General features: G+C 45.0%; 1 protein-coding gene across 4 annotated transcripts in view; it reads left to right on the top strand.

The window, feature by feature from the left end:
• The window catches only part of bcar3 (BCAR3 adaptor protein, NSP family member), an 87,252-nt gene that overhangs the window by 52,070 nt on the left and 16,625 nt on the right, over positions 1 to 18,557 (top strand). The window contains exon 1 of one of the 4 annotated variants that reach the window (XM_026146537.1): positions 3,784 to 4,724. The exons of the other annotated variants lie outside the window; for them this stretch is intronic. Coding sequence (XP_026002322.1) covers positions 4,644 to 4,724 — 81 coding nt within the window. The 5' untranslated portion in view covers positions 3,784 to 4,643. Of the gene's footprint in view, positions 1 to 3,783; positions 4,725 to 18,557 lie in introns of those variants that run through there. 4 annotated transcript variants of the gene reach the window in all.

The raw sequence follows: 18,557 nt of genomic DNA, 5'->3' as shown, positions 1-18,557 counted from the left end.
ACCAACAAGGTGTTGTTTAGTAATCGTGCTGACAAAGAGGCAAAAGCACTGGTGAAGGAATGAAGTCAAATTGAAGTGTCTCTTTCTCACAGAAAGTAAAATTTACTGAGGATTATAAAGTAGGTATCAAGATAAGTACTGTATAACTTTACTGAGTAGAAAGTAATAGGAGCAGATTGTTGATTTTACTATGACTTGGCCAGACTTAATAGTATAATACAGCACGATCTCTGTATTATTTGATGACAAATTAAATGATAGAGAGGAAAAGAAAGACCCTCAGTGATTCAGTGTGAACACAACTCTTCTTCTACTAAGCCTTTGCTAAAAGACTCTTTTGCACTCTTTTATTCCCACACAATGAGTTGAAAGTTGCTGTAAACCCTCATGAGAGAGCTTTAGGAAACAATAATGCTCTGTGTGTGCGTGCGTGTGCGTGCGTGTGCGTGTGTGTGTGTGTGTGGTCTTGGGTTGCAGTAGCTATTAACTCTGTGTGGATGACACTTGTATAGAGCACACACACATACTGAAGGCACCAGTTTAAAACTGTGCTTTGCTAATAATAAAGATAAAAGAGCAGTAACTGTTTGAATTCACTTACAAACAGCTATTCATGCATTTGTTGAGTTTTAGAGGAGTGCACCATCTGCTGGCCAAACTGAGGAAAGGGACTGTCAGACCCGAAAGTAGAAATGTCGCTGTAGATGGATGTTGTTGTGAATGTTTGTTAATTAGAAGTCCAAACAATAGTGTGACTTTCATACCAGTCTGTCAGTGAGCCAGCATGACTTCAACAGCAAGCAGCCAGCCACGCTCGGCACCCCACCAACCAGCTTGGTTTGTCTCTCTGCTCGTCCATGAACTGGACACCCAGTCAGTTATTCAGTTTGTCAGCCTATAAGTGGAACAGGCAGCTGGCCAGTAACCTCCACAGCTTGCTACAGAATATCATCAGTAATAATTTTCCTGTTAATTCATCAGTGGCTGTTCAGTCTCCAGATTTTCTCAGTGATGATTTTGAGCAAGTGTGGTCAGGTTACAGAAATCGTGATCATACGCTCTATGCTCAAGGGAAAAAGCAAGTAACATCAAGGTTTGTCTTTGTCATCTTATATTCAGATTTACCTAAAAAAACATTAAAACTTTTGGGTAATAATCTAGACACGGATATTTTTTTTCTCCTTTATTGAAGCTATCGCCTGTTTTTAAACAGTTGTAGCTCAAGCTGAGTAATTGTCTGTTTTTAGATTTGGGTCAAACCATATGAGCCAGTTTCTCAGACATGGATTTAATCTAAATCTGGGCTAAAGAGAGAGTCACAGAAGAATCGTACTGAAGAAAATAGTCTAGAACCAGTCTTCGTGTCATGAAAATGGAAGTCACGTTGCTCATATGTATGGATGTATTAATGTTAAAATACTTGTCTTTCATGTTATATTAAATTGTCTGCACTGTAAATAAAAGATGAAAAATTTTCCAGTGTTCAAACCAAATATCAGATGCTTCTTGCATTAACTGTGAAGCTGATCTTCTCTTTGTAAAATTGTTATGTTTGTATTCTTGTTTTTCAAGTATACAATAAAGTAAATAAGTATGAGTAGTAGTTTGTATTTTTAATTGTAGTTTATGGAACTTTGGTGCTCCAGTGTACTTTACAAAAGCAAATACACCAACAAATTAGTTTCTCTTTTGACCCACATAAGATGTATTGTAGCCTCTTACTGCATGCGCTTTCACTGACTATATAAGGATCACGTTGAACCAATCAGTACGGCTCGACACCAGTCTATTATATTATTGATCACTCAGTCACCAACACCTCATATACACACACAGTCTGCACATGTGTGCATGTGACAGACTCACCCAGAGGGTGAATAGAAGTGTCACTGATTTTATTGATGCATTAGGGGATGAGGAAGCGTGATGAATGCTGCCTAACTGGTACAGAAGGACAGTGAAGCTTCGATTGTGGTGTGATATCATACTGCACCGTAGAATCCAATTTCTGCCAACCAAGCTTGCAGCCACTGTCAGGAAATGTAAAACCTGTACCTACTGCATGTCTCCTTTACTGTATTTATCATTGAGACTGTTGGGAATCGTGACCTTGTAAATGGATGTGTAGTACATTTGGACATGAATTCTTTATTAGGTTTACTACCTAATGCAATTTGATGCAGATTGTATGAGATGTGTTTATAGAACAAATGCAAACTGAAAGATGAATCACTTGTATTTGTTCGTTCTCGTAGAAAGCACTTCTCATCTTTATATTTTGCTACTGTTCTGATCAGTTTTGTATATTGGTGGCAGTTCAGGCTTACATTAGCATCCCATTGTCCTATTGTACTTTGGGAAATTTAGGGGCCTTGTATGTCTTTAGGTACTTCAATTCAGGCTTTGGCAAAAGAAGTTAAAATAAATCCTAGGATGAGTGAAATATTCTGTTAACACATCATGAAAAGAGAAAAGATCCTTTACTTTCAACATCATTGACTGCATATAGTTTCTCTCAGTCCCCCCGGACAGTAAAATATACATCCTGAAATAAAACTACATATTTAAGCCAATTTTTACATAGAAAATAGCCCTCTTTCATCCCCAATTTTCCATTTTATTATATTTCATGTAATTAGCTTAGGTTGCTGAAACAGCACAGTCTCTCGTATTTGACAGAACCAACAAACAGATAGAAATAGAAAACATAGAACCTCAGCGCCCCAATTTCTGTCCTTCACTGTTTTTCCAAAGCATTCCTGGAGCGACGGATGTGTGTATTTTAAGGTGGACGTTTAGCCTAGCTGGTGATTTGGGGCTTCTGTGGTCGCCAGTCGTGTGTGTGTGTGTGTGTGTGTGTGTGTGTGTGTGTGTGTGTGTGTGTGTGTGTGTGTGTGTGTGTTTGTGTGGGAGTGTGTGCGCCTCTATGTGGTGCCTTAGGGAATGTTCTACATGTATTTCCTTCATGGGTCCTCATGAGAGTTCACACTGTAATTAGTGGCTCAGTTTCCTGCGACCGAATATTCCCTTCAACTTGTTGCTGCTGGCGTGTCACCCTCAGTGTGTGTCTAGTCTTTGTGTGCATGTGGCTGTTCTTATGGTAAATGGCCTGTATTTGTATAGCGCTTTTCTAGTCCCTAAGGACCCCAAAGCGCTTTACACAACCAGTCATCCACCCATTCGCACACACATTCACACAATGGTGATGGCAAGCTACATTGTAGATGGTAGTGTTTGTGCTGTATACTCATGGTTATTTCTTTATTTTCTGTCTTTGTACGCTGCCATGTACACTCTGGATCTAGTTACGTTTGTCCAACCGTTTTCCTCACTTTCTTCCCTGAAGAAGTTGATAAGTTTTACTGGCCTGAAACATGCCAATATACTTTTTTCACTTTCCTGCTTTGGGGCCAGTTTCCTTATGTCAGATGTCAGTATGGGTCTGTGTGTGAACTGGTGTGAAAGCTAAGAGTTTCACCAGTGTGTGGGCGTAATTGCTCAACAAGCATTAAGTAACACAAGTGGCCAGCATCAGTCCACAGCACACATGCGCACTCACTCTTAGCAGACCCTTCCCTTTGTCTCCAAGTGGATTATTTAGTACACAACACTGGTTGAACAGCAGCTATTTCCTATTGAAACTTTCTTTGTGACTCATAGCTGTTTTCTTAAAATACTTACTGCCAACTGTGGAAGTGATATACTTTTAGTTTTTTTTTTTTCTTCTGTGATGTGTTTTCTGTTCTCAAACTGCTGGTTTGAGCAGTTGGAAGAGCCACAATTCCAACCATGGCTTTACACCAAAAAAGAGCATCTCTTATGGAAACGTTAACATCGTCTATATGAGACTGAAAGACAGTCGCACAAGGGCTGGACATTGTTTTTGATAGGCAGATAAACCTAAAGTAGTAATGCAGAAACTCCACAGCTGTGAGTACTCAGAAAGAAAAGGCATACATAATTATTTGGCCAGTATTTTGGTCAAACTGTCACTTTAGAGACTAAATTGAGTAACAAACCAATCAGCACAATCAGTGCAAATTCTGAAAAAATGATTTTGAGTCAGAGGGAAACAATAGCAACAGTTTAGGTTTGAAGTGTCATACTGAATGCATGCACAGGATGCAAAGCCGATGTACACAGCTTTCTTTCCATTGCCCATGTGTTTGCAGTGAGAGCAGGCGGGAGACTCTGCCTTTGGGTCACTCCTAGTTTATCAACACTTGATTGGTGCAAACCACCTCACATGGGTCTTTCTCTCTCCCATATATGGAGCTTAGGGGGGCAGGGCAAAAGGGAAATTTAAAGAAAAAATGTGTGAGAAAGTGGAGGGCTCACTCTGCGGGGACTGTGGAGGAGAGAGGCAGAGACGACAGAATGTTAGTAACAGTTATCCCAGGGGAGATGTTCACTCCTTAGTCTGAGAGACTGGAAAAATTCTGACTTGTGATATTGATCCAGCTGCAGAGTTAGTACTCGACCATCTGTGTAACTCTTAATGAAGGTTTTACTGGAAGAGGCAAATGGGAATCATTGGGAACTTGTCGTTCAAGTTGTTCTTCAGTCACCTTGACCGCAGATCTAACTGAGCTGGCCGAAGGCAGCATTTGTTACCCCGTTAGTGTCGGCAGATAGAGTCGATAATGTCGGAGAGATGCAACCTCAAAGCCCTGACAGCAGCTCTGTGTTGCTTCTACCACAAGAATTCTGTCATCGGCGCAAAGGTGAGGAAACACAGGAGAGTGTGTGTGAGAATGTGTCCATGTTACCTATTTTATCATTGAATTCATCTTCATGTTTTGTACTTTTGCTTTGTGTAAAATTCATCATACAAGGTGTAACTGTAAGTGCCCATGTGCAGGTGTTTTGTGAATGCTTGCATGCTACAGACTTTATGCTGGTGTTGTCCATCATGAGATGATCTTAGTCCAGGGGCAGATTAAAAAGTAAGAGGTTTGTTTGCCTTTAAAGTATTAATAGCATGCAACTTCAGAAACATTCTTTAATGCAAGCGTGCTTTTCAAGGCTCGTTTCATCCTGTTGTTTCAAGGAGATGGTGGAAAGAAAACAACATATTGCCCTGCAGAAAACAGTCTGAAAAGTGCGTGGTAACACTTCCAGCCTGAGCAAAATCTAATCAGCCTAAATAGTCCTTCTCTTTCCCATCGCTCTCACTGTGAACACTGGGCTTTTATTAGTCAGACCAGACACTCTCATAAATGGCCAACTGTGCGACTGTCTGTCTGAGGGTGTGATTGTGAGATATATGCTGGCTTCATCCATAACTAGTGCTGGCAGACAGCTAAGGCTGTGTGTGAAGGAAGTGGTGAGATGGTTAGACAGTTAACAGGACAGGGGTAGTAGTCCTCATGTGAATGATAAATTACCAGCTTGTGCTAGTTTGTCTTCTTTATGACATCAGTAAATTGTATGAATGTCATTACTTGATTGGATGCAGCGAGCAGCAGTGGGGCAGGAGGCTGAGGTGGGGTGGTGTGTCCCTCTGTGGATCAGCCTGTACATTTCCATCTGCTGCTAAAATGCACTTTGTGCCTGGATAAAGTCTGTTTACAGGTCTTTATATGTATCTTCTAAGAGCACACACTGATCTCACCACAAAGTATGCCAAGAAGTTGTTCTGAAGTTTTCAGCATATTGCATCTTCATCAGACTATATTTTTGTGTGCATTTTCTCCGGTCAACTCTCAACCTTGCCGTGCTGATGTTGCAGCGTGCTGTCATCAGCACGCTGCAACACTTAAAATCCATTTCTCTTCAAATGGAAAGCTGTCAAAGAGGGGGAAAAGTATTACTCTGTGCTCTCAAACCAATCCAAACCATCCAGGAAAACTTGGATTCCTACTTAATGCATATGGCAGTTCATCAGCACTTCCTCTCACTAAGAGTTGCCTCTAATGGCTGTTGTTGTTGTGTGCAGTCTATCCAGACCTTCTGTTTCAGAGAGAAAATAAATGACCAATAGTTACATTACTGCTCATTTAGAAATTGAATGAATAAAACCTGAGATGTTCTGTCTGTCACTCTCTTGGTTATTTTAAGAATCCTCCAGTCTGTTCATTTAAATGATGCTTCGATGCAATGTGAACTTGTTATCCTTATTTGATATCTTTGTTGTTTTCTCAAGAACCAGAACTGCACAGCACCGCTCCCATCCATCTCATGCTCTTCTGTCTCTTTTGTGAGTTTTCCCCCAGCTCATCCTCATCCTCTTCATTAGTGCTTTTCTATTTTCTCTCTGTCTCTCTGTGTCTTTACTTTTGACTCCATATTGCCTGGGGTTTTGTTCCATTCCCCTTTTCATTCTCCCCTCCATCTGTTTCTCTGGGAGGTCGCCATTTATCCACAGAGGCCCTGCTTCCTGTTTCTGTGCCTGCTGAGATTCAGGCTTACTTGTGCTGGTATCCTTAGCTATTAGATCACATCATTGACACTTTTTTGTTTTTTGTTTTTTTTGTTTGCATTAGCTGCCATGATCCAACATAGCTGGGTTGTATGCATAGTTAGATTGCTTCTGTGCGTACATTTGCTGTAAAACGATGCATTAAAAAGTTCTTTTTATCTTAATCCCGTTGCATGATAAGGTTCTTTCTCTATCGTTGTATAGCAGAAACCATTATTCATCTTTAGCTCTTAAAACATGATGCTCTAAAACTTAAAAACCCTCAGTTGCTATTTCAGGCTTAGCTCATTGGTGGAGATCAATCCTTTCTACTGTTTCTAAAAAAATTTTTTACATCACTAAGCATGAATCTCATCTGTATCTTTGAGGCAGTCGACCTCAGTTATCGCTGTAGGATTTGAATCTGGAAGCAATCCTCTTTTGACTTTCACAGTATATGACGAACAGGCTATAGCCATTCAGTCGTTGTTCATACAGGTTCAGGAACCTAGCTGCAGAGATTTGTTCCCACTCTTCCACAAGAGCATTAGTGAGGCACCGATGCTGGTGCTGAGATTGTGGCTTACAGAACAAATTAAGATGGCACTGACGATGAACCCTCTTTGGCTGCCCCAGGCTGACCAATCAGATGCTCTCTGGCCTAAACACAGGAAGATGTTTGTATTTAGTTGTGTGTAAACAGGAAAGGAAGGGACCTTTTTGATGACGAAGACAACACGCAGAGATAGAAAATCAAAACACCAACAGCTATTAGGTTTTATCAACTGTCCTCAGCGGTAATGATGCCCATTTAATTCAATGTTAGAGTCAAACACAGTGTTGTTGTCAGGCCCTAAAAAGCTAAACTGAAGCTCTGAGGAAAAGCATTTGGATGCTGCATGACTGTTCAGCAGGAATATTCTCATTAAGCCCACCTCAATTCTACATGTATTCTTGACACAACCTGCACTGCTGTTTGCATTCATGTATTCACTTTTTAAAGCTTTGTGACTTGATTGGGGATGCATACTATGCAGTATGTAGACACAGTGGGAAATGGTAGCATGAAGAGAGGGAGGAGGAAAAAACTGAAATTGTTAAGAGAGATGAAAAGAAAAGGAAATGCCAGAAATACAGCAGACCAAAGAGTTGTTATTTTAATGATGATTGCCCCAGTGAAACCCATTTGATGGGTATCCCAACTCTCATTTAAGCATTTTGTTTGTTGAACTTTCAAAACTTTTGCCTTTAGCAACTCAAGACTTTCATAATACTAATTGGTTGCATTCTAAAAATAGAAATAAAGAAGATGAAAAGCTGCATAGCCTGACTTCACCTCTAAAATGATCTCAGACGTCACCATAATTGTAATGATGTGTCTGTTATGGTGCTGCGTTGCTTGTATACTGTTGCAGTGGTCATAATCCCACTGTACAGTGTAGCATCACAGATAAAGATTATTTTGAGACCCAACCAGAGACCAGGGCAATAGTTTTTATTGTTTCTTCTTGAAAGAAATGTGTTGCAACTGAGGCAGCAGAAGAGTTTCCTCTATGGTCTTCTACGGTGTTTTAGTTGGTGTTTGAAGAATTGTTAATATACTGACTCCGCTGCATATTTGAACATGATTCAAATGGAGCTGCTCCTTCTAGTCAGTCTTCAGGGTTTTTTGTTATCTGCAATCCTGCAGGCTGGCGGTATCAACTAAGAATCTCAGGTTCACTGCTTTATTTCAGCTCATAAGCCGCATAAGTTGAGGTAAGGTGAGGATTATAACGTCATCTAATGTATTTGTAACTTTACATGTGTGTAAGGTGATGAGGGATCAGAGTTATGATGTTAAAAGGTTGTTTGCCTTTTGTGTTCAGTGAAGTGAGGACAAGCAGCTTACCCAGGTGGCCGCTGCTTCTGAATGGTTGCCACACACGACTGGATTATTACAGAAATGTATCATCGTCACCATATATAGAGAAACCTTTAAAGGGTTAAAAGTACCTTCAATCTTCAAATCCATGAAATCAGAAGAAAATCCAATCACTGCAGAGATCCTTTTTAACAGTACCTTTGTTTTTAGTTGGAGATTATTTTCTGTGGCATGTCAGATTTTTTTTTTTTTTTTTTAAGCTGCTTAACACTGAGCTATGAAATCACAAAACATAACCAACTCGAGGGATGAATCACTGTTGTCTACACATAACAGATGACAAAGAATCAATTTTTAGGTGCCTTGTTACAAGCAGTCTGTTGTAAAAACACATCATTTGTTCATCTTGATGCATGCTCATCCAGGTAAGTAAATCCCAAAAGTTGATTCTGTTCATCTGGATGCAGCGTTTTCAGTGGGAGAAACATTTCTTCACTCATCCAAGTGACTTCTTCAGTCTCTGCTGACTGCAGGTTTCCCCAATCTTATAAACAGTACATTTGCACAATGACTGAAACCAGGCCACTTAATAAACAATGGGCTTTGAGGTCAGATCCCTTGATCATTAATATGCAAATTGTCATGACCATTGATCAACAACCACTGATCAAAGACCATTGATCCATGGCCATGAGTACCATTCACAGAGAGTTGGGGAATGGTTGCAATCACAGCATTGTAAGATGGCAAAGATGTACCCTTAGGCCCCCTTTAAAAGTTGATGTGTACCGTAAACCTACGCATATGGATCAGTATTAAGGGACTGATCCAGTCAGGTTTGACTCTCATCATCCACTGGATCACAAATTGTGTGTCATCAGCACGCTGCAACACAGAGCGAACACCATCCCCACAGACACAACGGCCAGGGAAGCAGAAGAACATCACGTCAAGAAGGCCCTGAGTAAATGTGGTTATCCAGGCTGGACATTCATCAAAGCTGGGAAGGCACCAAAAGAAAGCTCCAGCCGATCCAGGAGAGAAGGACAACCGATACCTAAGCGAAAACCCTTAGTGATCCCGTATGTGTCAGGAGTATCAGAACAGCTGAGATGCATTTTTTCTAAACACCGTGTCTCTGTGGCTTTTAAACCCCAAAACACGCTGTGCTGTTGTTTATCAATGGTCACCTCACCTCACAGCCCATTGTTCATTCAGTGGGCTAGTTTCAGTCATTGTGCAAATGTACAGTTTGTTACCGTTTGCTGCAGGGTCTACCTTACCATATAAAGCACCTTGAGGCGACTTTTGCTGTCATTTGGCGCTGTATAAATAAAACTGAACTGACTAAGGTTGTGGAAACCTGCAGTCGGCTGAGACTAAAGAAGTCACTTGGATGAGTGACGAAACGTTTCTCCCACTGAAAACATTACGTCCAGATGAACAGAATCATCCTTTTGGGACATCATTTATTCCCATTTCTTTAGTTTAAGCTATGAAAAATACCAAAGATAACAGTTGAACAGGCATAAAATAGGATTTTTCCAACAACAAGGAGGCTCCCAAAATGCTGTTAGCTGAAAACTTGGTGCATGGTGTGCAGTGTATCCTCATTAGAAACGGTCTCAGTGGCTGTTACGAAATCATTCTTAATGAAAGGACTGAGAAAAGGCTGAATTACACAAGAACTGGACCGAAATTCACTGAATCCAAAATTTAATGATTTGATACAAATTATCATTAATTTGTATGGGGAATGTCAGGAGATTTTGCTAACTTAAGAAGAACGTTTACCTTAATGCATGGGTTTTATTTTGATTTCAATGTGTGTTTCAACGGTAAGCATCACCATGGGATAACGCTGAGCAAGTTTTGCAGTTCATATGAAATGAAGCTTGGCGTCAGTGTATTGTTTATCCCATATTTTGTCACAACTGAAGTCATTCACGCTAGAAGGAAAGGCTGTAGGCCATGAAGCAGGCCAGTCCAGTTCACTGTACTTCACTGCTGTGTTGTGGTCCACACACAGGCTGGTACGGTATAAATGTAGCCACTCTCTGAGGATGACATCATATTGCAGGATCTTATTAAAGGCCAGGCTATTAAACAAAACCTCACATCCAATATATCCATCTCCTCCCTCCTATTTCCTTCTCTGCTTCCTTCCTCTTATTCCTTCAGTTTCTCTTCAATTTTTCTTTCTGTGCTCTTTCACTCTTCTGTTAATTTGCATTAACCATGTATCCCCATCTCCATTAATCACTGTTCAACTTTATATGTACATGTCATCCTTGCCGCTGCCGTGCATCCCTCTTCTCACCAGCTCTCCCGCGCTTTCATTCATCAGTCTGTTGGCACTGAGACTGCAGACGTAAAAGCAACGTATTATGTCTTTTGAAATAAATGTGAGAATCACAAATGCGAGTGGAGTCGGTAACAAATCCAGATAAGCTGGGAATAATACAAACCAGCAGCCGTCATGTTTTCAGTTATTACAGTTGATCATGTGCATTTTAAAATTGTTGCGCAATGCCCGTACAACCGGAAAAACATGCTGCAAGCCGTGCGTTATGGGTGTAGTGTATCCTGTTTTAACACATCACAGCACCTAAGGAAAGAAAATGATTAAAAGCAAAACAAAAAGTGAAACAAAAGAAAGGTGCATGAATTTGGAGTTGTAGTTTGGTCCCAGCCTATCTCTGTCCACGTGTTGTCCCTGTCGGAGACATATCCAAATAGCTATGGATGATCTATAAGTAAATATAACAACAAAAAGTGCATCTATGAGCAAATGTTTGTCTGTCAGTCAGATGTTAGAAAGACAGATGTTAGATAGACCATTAGCTTACTCCAATGGCACCAACTGTTAATGTTGATTGATAAGAGAAAGCTCCAATAAAATGATCGTGTAATTCAGACTGTCTGCTATCATTTACTTACTCATTGAATCTTTTGTTTAAAAAATGGCAGGAAAAAAACACGAGCCCAGGAGACTTAGTGACAGCACAATTACACTGCCCCAAGTATTTTCCACTGCTACACACACACATACACAGTGTTTCTGGTTCAAACTGGAAATAAAGTAAATTGTTGGATGTGCACCATGGTGCCAAGCCAGTGATCAGTTTAATATTTGCTGTAATGTGACACTTTGATTTTCTGTCATGTATGGAGACTCGGGGCAGGGGGTCTATTCTAATGACTTTAGAGAGGAAGAGAGCTAGTGTAGCCGCAGAGAGATAAAAATGGCACAGATATGATTGTTACGGCCGGGACCGTTTCAGACGAGTGACAGGACTCAAACGCAAGACGCCGAACAGCTCGTAAATATATTTTAAGAATAATGTTTAATGTGCACACAAAATATTCATAAACAAAAGGTGAGCGTAGACGTTAACTAAATAATGATCTGGTCCGGGTCCGGGGATTGGACTGGAAAGCAAGTCACAAAAGGTCCAGGAAAAGGTCGGGGTCACTGTAACAGAATGCAAATGTTCAAAACATAGATAAGGAGGCATATGAATATGTTGTTTGGCTCAAAATCCTCCTTCGTACTGTGTACTTGCCAACGGAGGTCGGAGATGACATGGAGGGGGAGTAATCCGGGTGTGTAAATCCAAAAACTCCTGGCGTGGAGGCAGAGAGGCAGGTAGGTAGTTTTGGTGGTAGCCTGAGGGACTGCCAGAAAGTCCAGCATCCAAGTAGAAGCTCTTCGCCAGGGGTTTAACAGTTAGGTGTAGTGATGTTTAGCAGAGAATCTGGCGAAGAGAGATTGAGAACGCTGGCCTTATGAGTCCCCCGGCTAATTACCCACAGATGTCAACGATCAGCAAAAACACTGAGGCCCCTCCCAGGGGTGGAGACGCCGGCTCGGAGGGAGACACACTGGCACACACCCGGACCATGACAGTACCCCCCCCTCAAGGGACGCCACCCGGCGGCCGACCAGCACCCGCCCCACGACGTGACCTAAGAAAATCAGAAACCATCACAGAGTCAAGCATCAAAGAACGAGGAACCCAAGAACGCTCCTCCGGCCCATAACCCTCCCAGTCCACCAAAAACTGCAGCCCCCTACCCCGCCGCCGCACATCCAGAATGCGCCGGACAGAAAACGCAGGATGCCCGTCAATGAGCCGGGCGGGAGGCGGGGGCACCGGAGGCGGGCACAGATGACTAGACACCACCGGCTTCACCTGAGAAACGTGAAAGACCGGGTGAACCCTCAAGGCAGCAGGCAAACGGAGCTTGACAGCCGAAGGGCTGAGGACCCTGTCCACAGAATAGGGGCCGATGTAACGAGGAGACAACTTGCGGGAGGATGCCCTGAGAGGGATGTCTTTCGCAGCGAGCCACACCTTCTGTCCAGGTGAGTAAACAGGCGCAGGAGACCGGCGACGGTCGGCACAGCTACGTTGGCGAGCCACAGCTCGCAACAGCGCCTCCCGCGTACGAGACCAGACCCGACGGCAGCGCTGTAGATGATGCTGGACCGAGGGGACAGCAAGATCAGCCTCCTCCACCGGAAACAGGGGCGGCTGATAACCCAAAGAGGCCTCAAACGGTGACAACCCAGTAGCAGACGAAACCAAGGAGTTGTGGGCATATTCCACCCACGGCAGATACGAGGCCCAAGTCGCAGGGTTATGACAGGTCACACAGCGGAGCGCGGCCTCCAGCTCCTGATTTAAACGTTCCGTCTGGCCGTTCGTCTGAGGATGGTAACCAGAGCTCAGACAAGGCCTGGCCCCCAAAGCAGCGCAAAAAGAACCCCAAACCTGGGACGAGAACTGCGGACCCCTGTCCGAAACTATTTCCACAGGAATGCCATGAAGCCGAAAAACATGGTCCAACAACAACGTAGACGTCTCAGCCGCAGTGGGCAACTTCTCCAAAGCGACGAAATGAGCAGCCTTAGAAAACCGATCCACGACCGAGAGAATAGTGGTCTTCCCAGCCGAAACCGGGAGTCCCGTAACAAAATCCAGGGCGATGTGGGACCAAGGGCGACGAGGCGTAGACAACGGCTGCAACAGCCCAGCAGGACGGTGAGTACGCGACTTACACCTGGCACACACAGGGCACGCAGCCACATACTCCCGAACATCTTTATCCAGAGTGGCCCACCAAAAATGTCTCTTAACCATAGAAGTCGTCCTGCCCCTGCCCGGGTGACACGCAAACCTCGAAGCGTGCACCCATTCCAGTACCTTGGAGCGAGCAGCCGCGGGAACAAAACGCCGGTTAGGCGGTCCCGTGCCCGGATCCGGTTCCGTCCGGAGGCCCCGGTCGATGGCGTCCTCCACCTCCCAGGTAATAGCTCCCACCGTACAGCCGGCCGGAAGAATGGTGGAAAACTCCGCCGGACCCGTGTCAGAGTCAAACTGCCGAGAGAGGGCATCCGGTTTGGTGTTTCTGGAACCCGGGCGATAGGAAATGGAAAAGTTAAAACGTGCGAAAAACAGCGACCAACGAGCTTGACGTGCATTCAACCTCTTCGCACCGCGTAGGTACGTCAAGTTCTTATGATCCGTCCACACCAGGAACGGTAGCGCCGCGCCTTCCAGATGATGACGCCACTCCTCCAACGCCAACTTAACGGCAAGCAGCTCCCGGTCCCCCACATCATAGTTCCGTTCCGCTGGTGAAAGCCGCCGAGAGAAAAAGGCGCACGGCCGCAGCTTAGAGGAGGGGCCGGCACGTTGTGAAAGCACAGCCCCCACCCCCACATCAGAAGCATCCACCTCCACAATAAAAGCCTTAGACGGATCGGGTTGAGTGAGGATGGGCGCAGTAGAAAACAGATGTTTCAGCTCCGTGAATGCGCTGTCAGCTTCGGCGGACCAGCCGAACGGAAGCTTCGTAGAGGTAAGGCGTGTAAGCGGAGCCGCCACTAGACTGTAGTTCCTTATAAACCGACGATAGAAATTCGCAAATCCCAAAAACCCCTGGAGTTGCTTGCGAGTAGAAGGCACAGGCCAGTCAGTGACCGCCTTCACCTTAGCCGGATCCGTCTTCACCTGCCCCCCTGCCAAGATGTATCCCAGGAAAGAGACCGATGTCAAATGAAACTCACATTTCTCAGCCTTGGCATACAGTCTGTTTTCCAAGAGGCGTTGAAGGACAGCACGGACATGTGAATGATGCTCAGCCAAAGACTTAGAAAAAATAAGAATGTCATCTAAATAGACGAACACAAAACGGTCGAGGAAATCCCGCAGGACGTCATTTATTAGGGCCTGAAACACCGCTGGAGCGTTCGTTAAACCGAAAGGCATAACGAGATACTCGAAATGACCCAGGGGGGTGTTAAACGCGGTCTTCCACTCGTCTCCCTGACGGACTCGCACCAAATGATAAGCATTGCGAAGATCTAACTTAGTGAACACCGTGGCACCCTGTAGCGATTCAACAGCGGAGCTAATGAGTGGCAAGGGATACTTATTTTTAACAGTGACGTCATTCAAGCCCCTGAAATCAATACACGGCCGAAGAGACCCATCCTTCTTGTCTACAAAAAAAAACCCCGCCGCCACGGGGGACGAAGACGGACGGATTAACCCAGCCGCTAATGAATCCCTAATATACTCCTCCATCGCAGCACGTTCAGGCCTAGAGATACTATATAACCGGCTCTTGGGCAGGGACGCTCCGGGGAGCAAATCAATCGCACAGTCATAAGGGCGATGGGGCGGTAGGGACTGCGCTTTGATCTTACTGAATACCTCCCGCAAATCATGATACTCAGGCGGCACCCCTGAGAGATCGGGGACATATTCGTCAGTCCCCGTAGCCTCCCCCGGGCCGGGAAAACGGGCGGAAGTCAGACAATTGGAGTGGCAAAAAGGGCTCCAGCTGACAACCCTTTGCCCCTCCCAATCCAAGTGCGGATTGTGTAAGCACAGCCAGGGATAACCCAAAGTGAGCGGAGTATCAGGTGAATCGAGGACAAAAAAGGTGAGTTTTTCCCTATGATTCCCCGAAGTGCACAGTGACACTGGACCAGTGCGAAAAGAAATTCTAGTGAAAACCTGGTTATTAATCGCTCTAACTGGAATGGGCGGCTCAAGGCGCACGAGCGGAACGCCTAATCGTTCAGCGAGATCGAGACTGATTAAATTCTGTTCAGAACCAGAATCTAATAAGGCTGTGCACGAATGAGTACTCTGTAGCATCTCCAAGGTGACAGGGAGTTGTAAACGGGGTTTCTGACCAGAATTCGAACCGCCCACCCGTATCCCCGATTCTACCGGCGGGCGACACCTTTTCCCTCCTTCGGGCATGCAGCAATCAAGTGTTCCAGCGAGCCACAGTAAAAACAGGCATGAGCCCGACGCCGCCGCTCCCTCTCCTCCGGTGTCAACCGTGACCGGCCAATCTGCATAGGCTCCGGCTCGGGATCAGTGACGTAAGCCGAGGCGACAAACTCATGCGAGTCCACAGTCGGAGGCGGCGACGGTGACGTACCCGGAAACGAGCGCGGTAAACGGCGCTGGGATTTGTAGTTCCTGTCCCTCTCCCTGTCACGCAACCTGTTGTCAATGCGAAGGGAGAGGGACGCCAGTTCCTCAAAAGATTTTGGCTCATCACGGGAGGCAAGCTGGTCTTTCATACCCTCGTTCAATGCCCGGAAAAACACCCCACGCAGAGCGTCGTCAGGCCAACCGGTTTCGGCGGCAGCAGTACGAAAATCAATCAAAAAATCAGCAACCCTCTGACGGCCCTGGCGAAGATCCAGCAGCCTCTGCGCAGAACTACCCTCAGAAATGGGGTGCGCAAACGTTTTCTGGAATTCCCCCAAAAACACCTCATAAGAACAGGTTAACAAAGGATTCTTCGATAGATACGCCTCCGCCCATTTAAGTGCACGATTACGCAGTTTACCCACCAAATAAGATATCTTATTAGAATCCGCAACAAATGTGCGCGGAGAACGACCGAAAACAAGGTCAACCTGAAGCAAAAACCCGCTACAACTCCCTGGATCCCCTGAGAATGGTTCGGGCTCCGGGGACGTAGCATCACGGAAAGCTGATGTAGGTGGAGATGCAACGGCAACAGGTTGAGGCAGAGGAGCTGGTGTACCGGAGTCTTGGCCCGCGGGGCCCGAGGCGGAACCAGCAGCAGTAGAAATATCAGTTTGTAGAGCCTGGAGGGTCTCCAGTATTTTACTTTGACCATCTCTAAGAGTCTGCTGCTGGGCTAACAGGAACTGAATAGATTGTTCATGACTTCCTAATATCGCCCCCTGCCTCTGAATGGCTGACCGTTCCGCGTCTGCTGAGTCCATAACTGCTGGCCAGATTCTACTGTTACGGCCGGGACCGTTTCAGACGAGTGACAGGACTCAAACGCAAGACGCCGAACAGCTCGTAAATATATTTTAAGAATAATGTTTAATGTGCACACAAAATATTCATAAACAAAAGGTGAGCGTAGACGTTAACTAAATAATGATCTGGTCCGGGTCCGGGGATTGGACTGGAAAGCAAGTCACAAAAGGTCCAGGAAAAGGTCGGGGTCACTGTAACAGAATGCAAATGTTCAAAACATAGATAAGGAGGCATATGAATATGTTGTTTGGCTCAAAATCCTCCTTCGTACTGTGTACTTGCCAACGGAGGTCGGAGATGACATGGAGGGGGAGTAATCCGGGTGTGTAAATCCAAAAACTCCTGGCGTGGAGGCAGAGAGGCAGGTAGGTAGTTTTGGTGGTAGCCTGAGGGACTGCCAGAAAGTCCAGCATCCAAGTAGAAGCTCTTCGCCAGGGGTTTAACAGTTAGGTGTAGTGATGTTTAGCAGAGAATCTGGCGAAGAGAGATTGAGAACGCTGGCCTTATGAGTCCCCCGGCTAATTACCCACAGATGTCAACGATCAGCAAAAACACTGAGGCCCCTCCCAGGGGTGGAGACGCCGGCTCGGAGGGAGACACACTGGCACACACCCGGACCATGACAATGATATTCCAAGTTTCCTGCATGGACATGGATTAGTAATTCCTGTTTGTGTGAGCGTGTTTGCTTTTTTCCTCAGTGTTCTACCTCAAACCTCTTCTTCTTCTTCTTCTTCTTCTTGGATCAAAGCCTTCTTCTGAGAGCTTGTCCATGACGACCTTCAGTCTTCAGACTTTTAGCTGAAGACTGTCAGTTGAAACTTTACCTGTAACTGTACCTGAACCTGAGCCAGTACTGTTACCCCAGAGGCTGTGAGACATGTAAATATGTATTTATCATCATCATAACAGTTGCCTAACTTCGGTCATCATCATCATCATCATTACATTGGCAGTGTTTGTCATGCTAAAAAATCTGATGATTCTTTTCTACATTTATTCAATTGTAACAATATCCCCGGCACCACAAACGCATCCCAAACCCTGACAGATCCTCCATCGTGTTTTAAAGATGGAGGTAGACGCTCCTTGTGGTACCTCTCTCCTTTTTTCAGACCACGTTGACAGCAATTTTAACTAAAAGTTGCCAATTTGGATCCATCGCTCTACAAGTCTTGTTGCCACAGACTTTCAGTCCAGTTCTTGTGTAATTTGGCAAAACCTCAGCCCTATTCTCCCTGTTTCCCTCAGTTAATAAGGACTTTCTGACAGCCACAGAGACCATTTCTGATGAGGCTTCGGTGAACAGTAGATCAACTTAAAGGGCCAGTTGCTTCTCTTAGGGGCTTTGCTGTTTCCCCCTACTTCTTAAGTAGAATAGAATAGAATAGAATGCCTTTATTGTCAATATACAGTTGTACAATGAGATACAGAGCATCTCCTACTCAGTGCAAACATGAAGGGGGGGGCTGTGTTATCGGTGCATGTGTGAGTTCAGGGTGGTTATGGCTTTGGGGAGGGAACTGTTTTTGAGTCTGTGGGTTTTTGTGTTGATGCACCTGTAGCGCTTCTCTGAGGGAAGCAGGCTGAACATGTTGAAACCAGGGTGGGAGCTGTCCTTGATGATGTTTGCTGCTCTGCTGAGACAGCGGGAGGAATAAATGTCCATCAGGGAGGGGAGAGGGCAGCCGATCATCTTCTGTGCTGTCTTGACCACACTCTGAAGCCTCACTCTATCCGCCTTGGTGCAGCTGCCGTACCATACCGTGATGCAGTAGGTTAGCAGGCTCTCAATGGATGAGCAGTAGAAGGTCAGCAGCAGGTTGGAGTTCAGCTTGTACTTCCTGAGGACTCTCAGGGAGTGCAGCCACTGTTGGGCCTTCTTGATGACCGCTGAGATGTTGTCTGTCCAGGAGATGTCAGCAGAGATGAGGACACCAAGGAACTGGAAGGTGTGGAC

The sequence above is a fragment of the Astatotilapia calliptera genome, chromosome 17, assembly GCF_900246225.1.
Source record: "Astatotilapia calliptera chromosome 17, fAstCal1.2, whole genome shotgun sequence".
NCBI classification, from domain to species: Eukaryota; Metazoa; Chordata; class Actinopteri; order Cichliformes; family Cichlidae; genus Astatotilapia; species Astatotilapia calliptera.
This window is presented reverse-complemented; position numbering and strand designations above follow the sequence as displayed.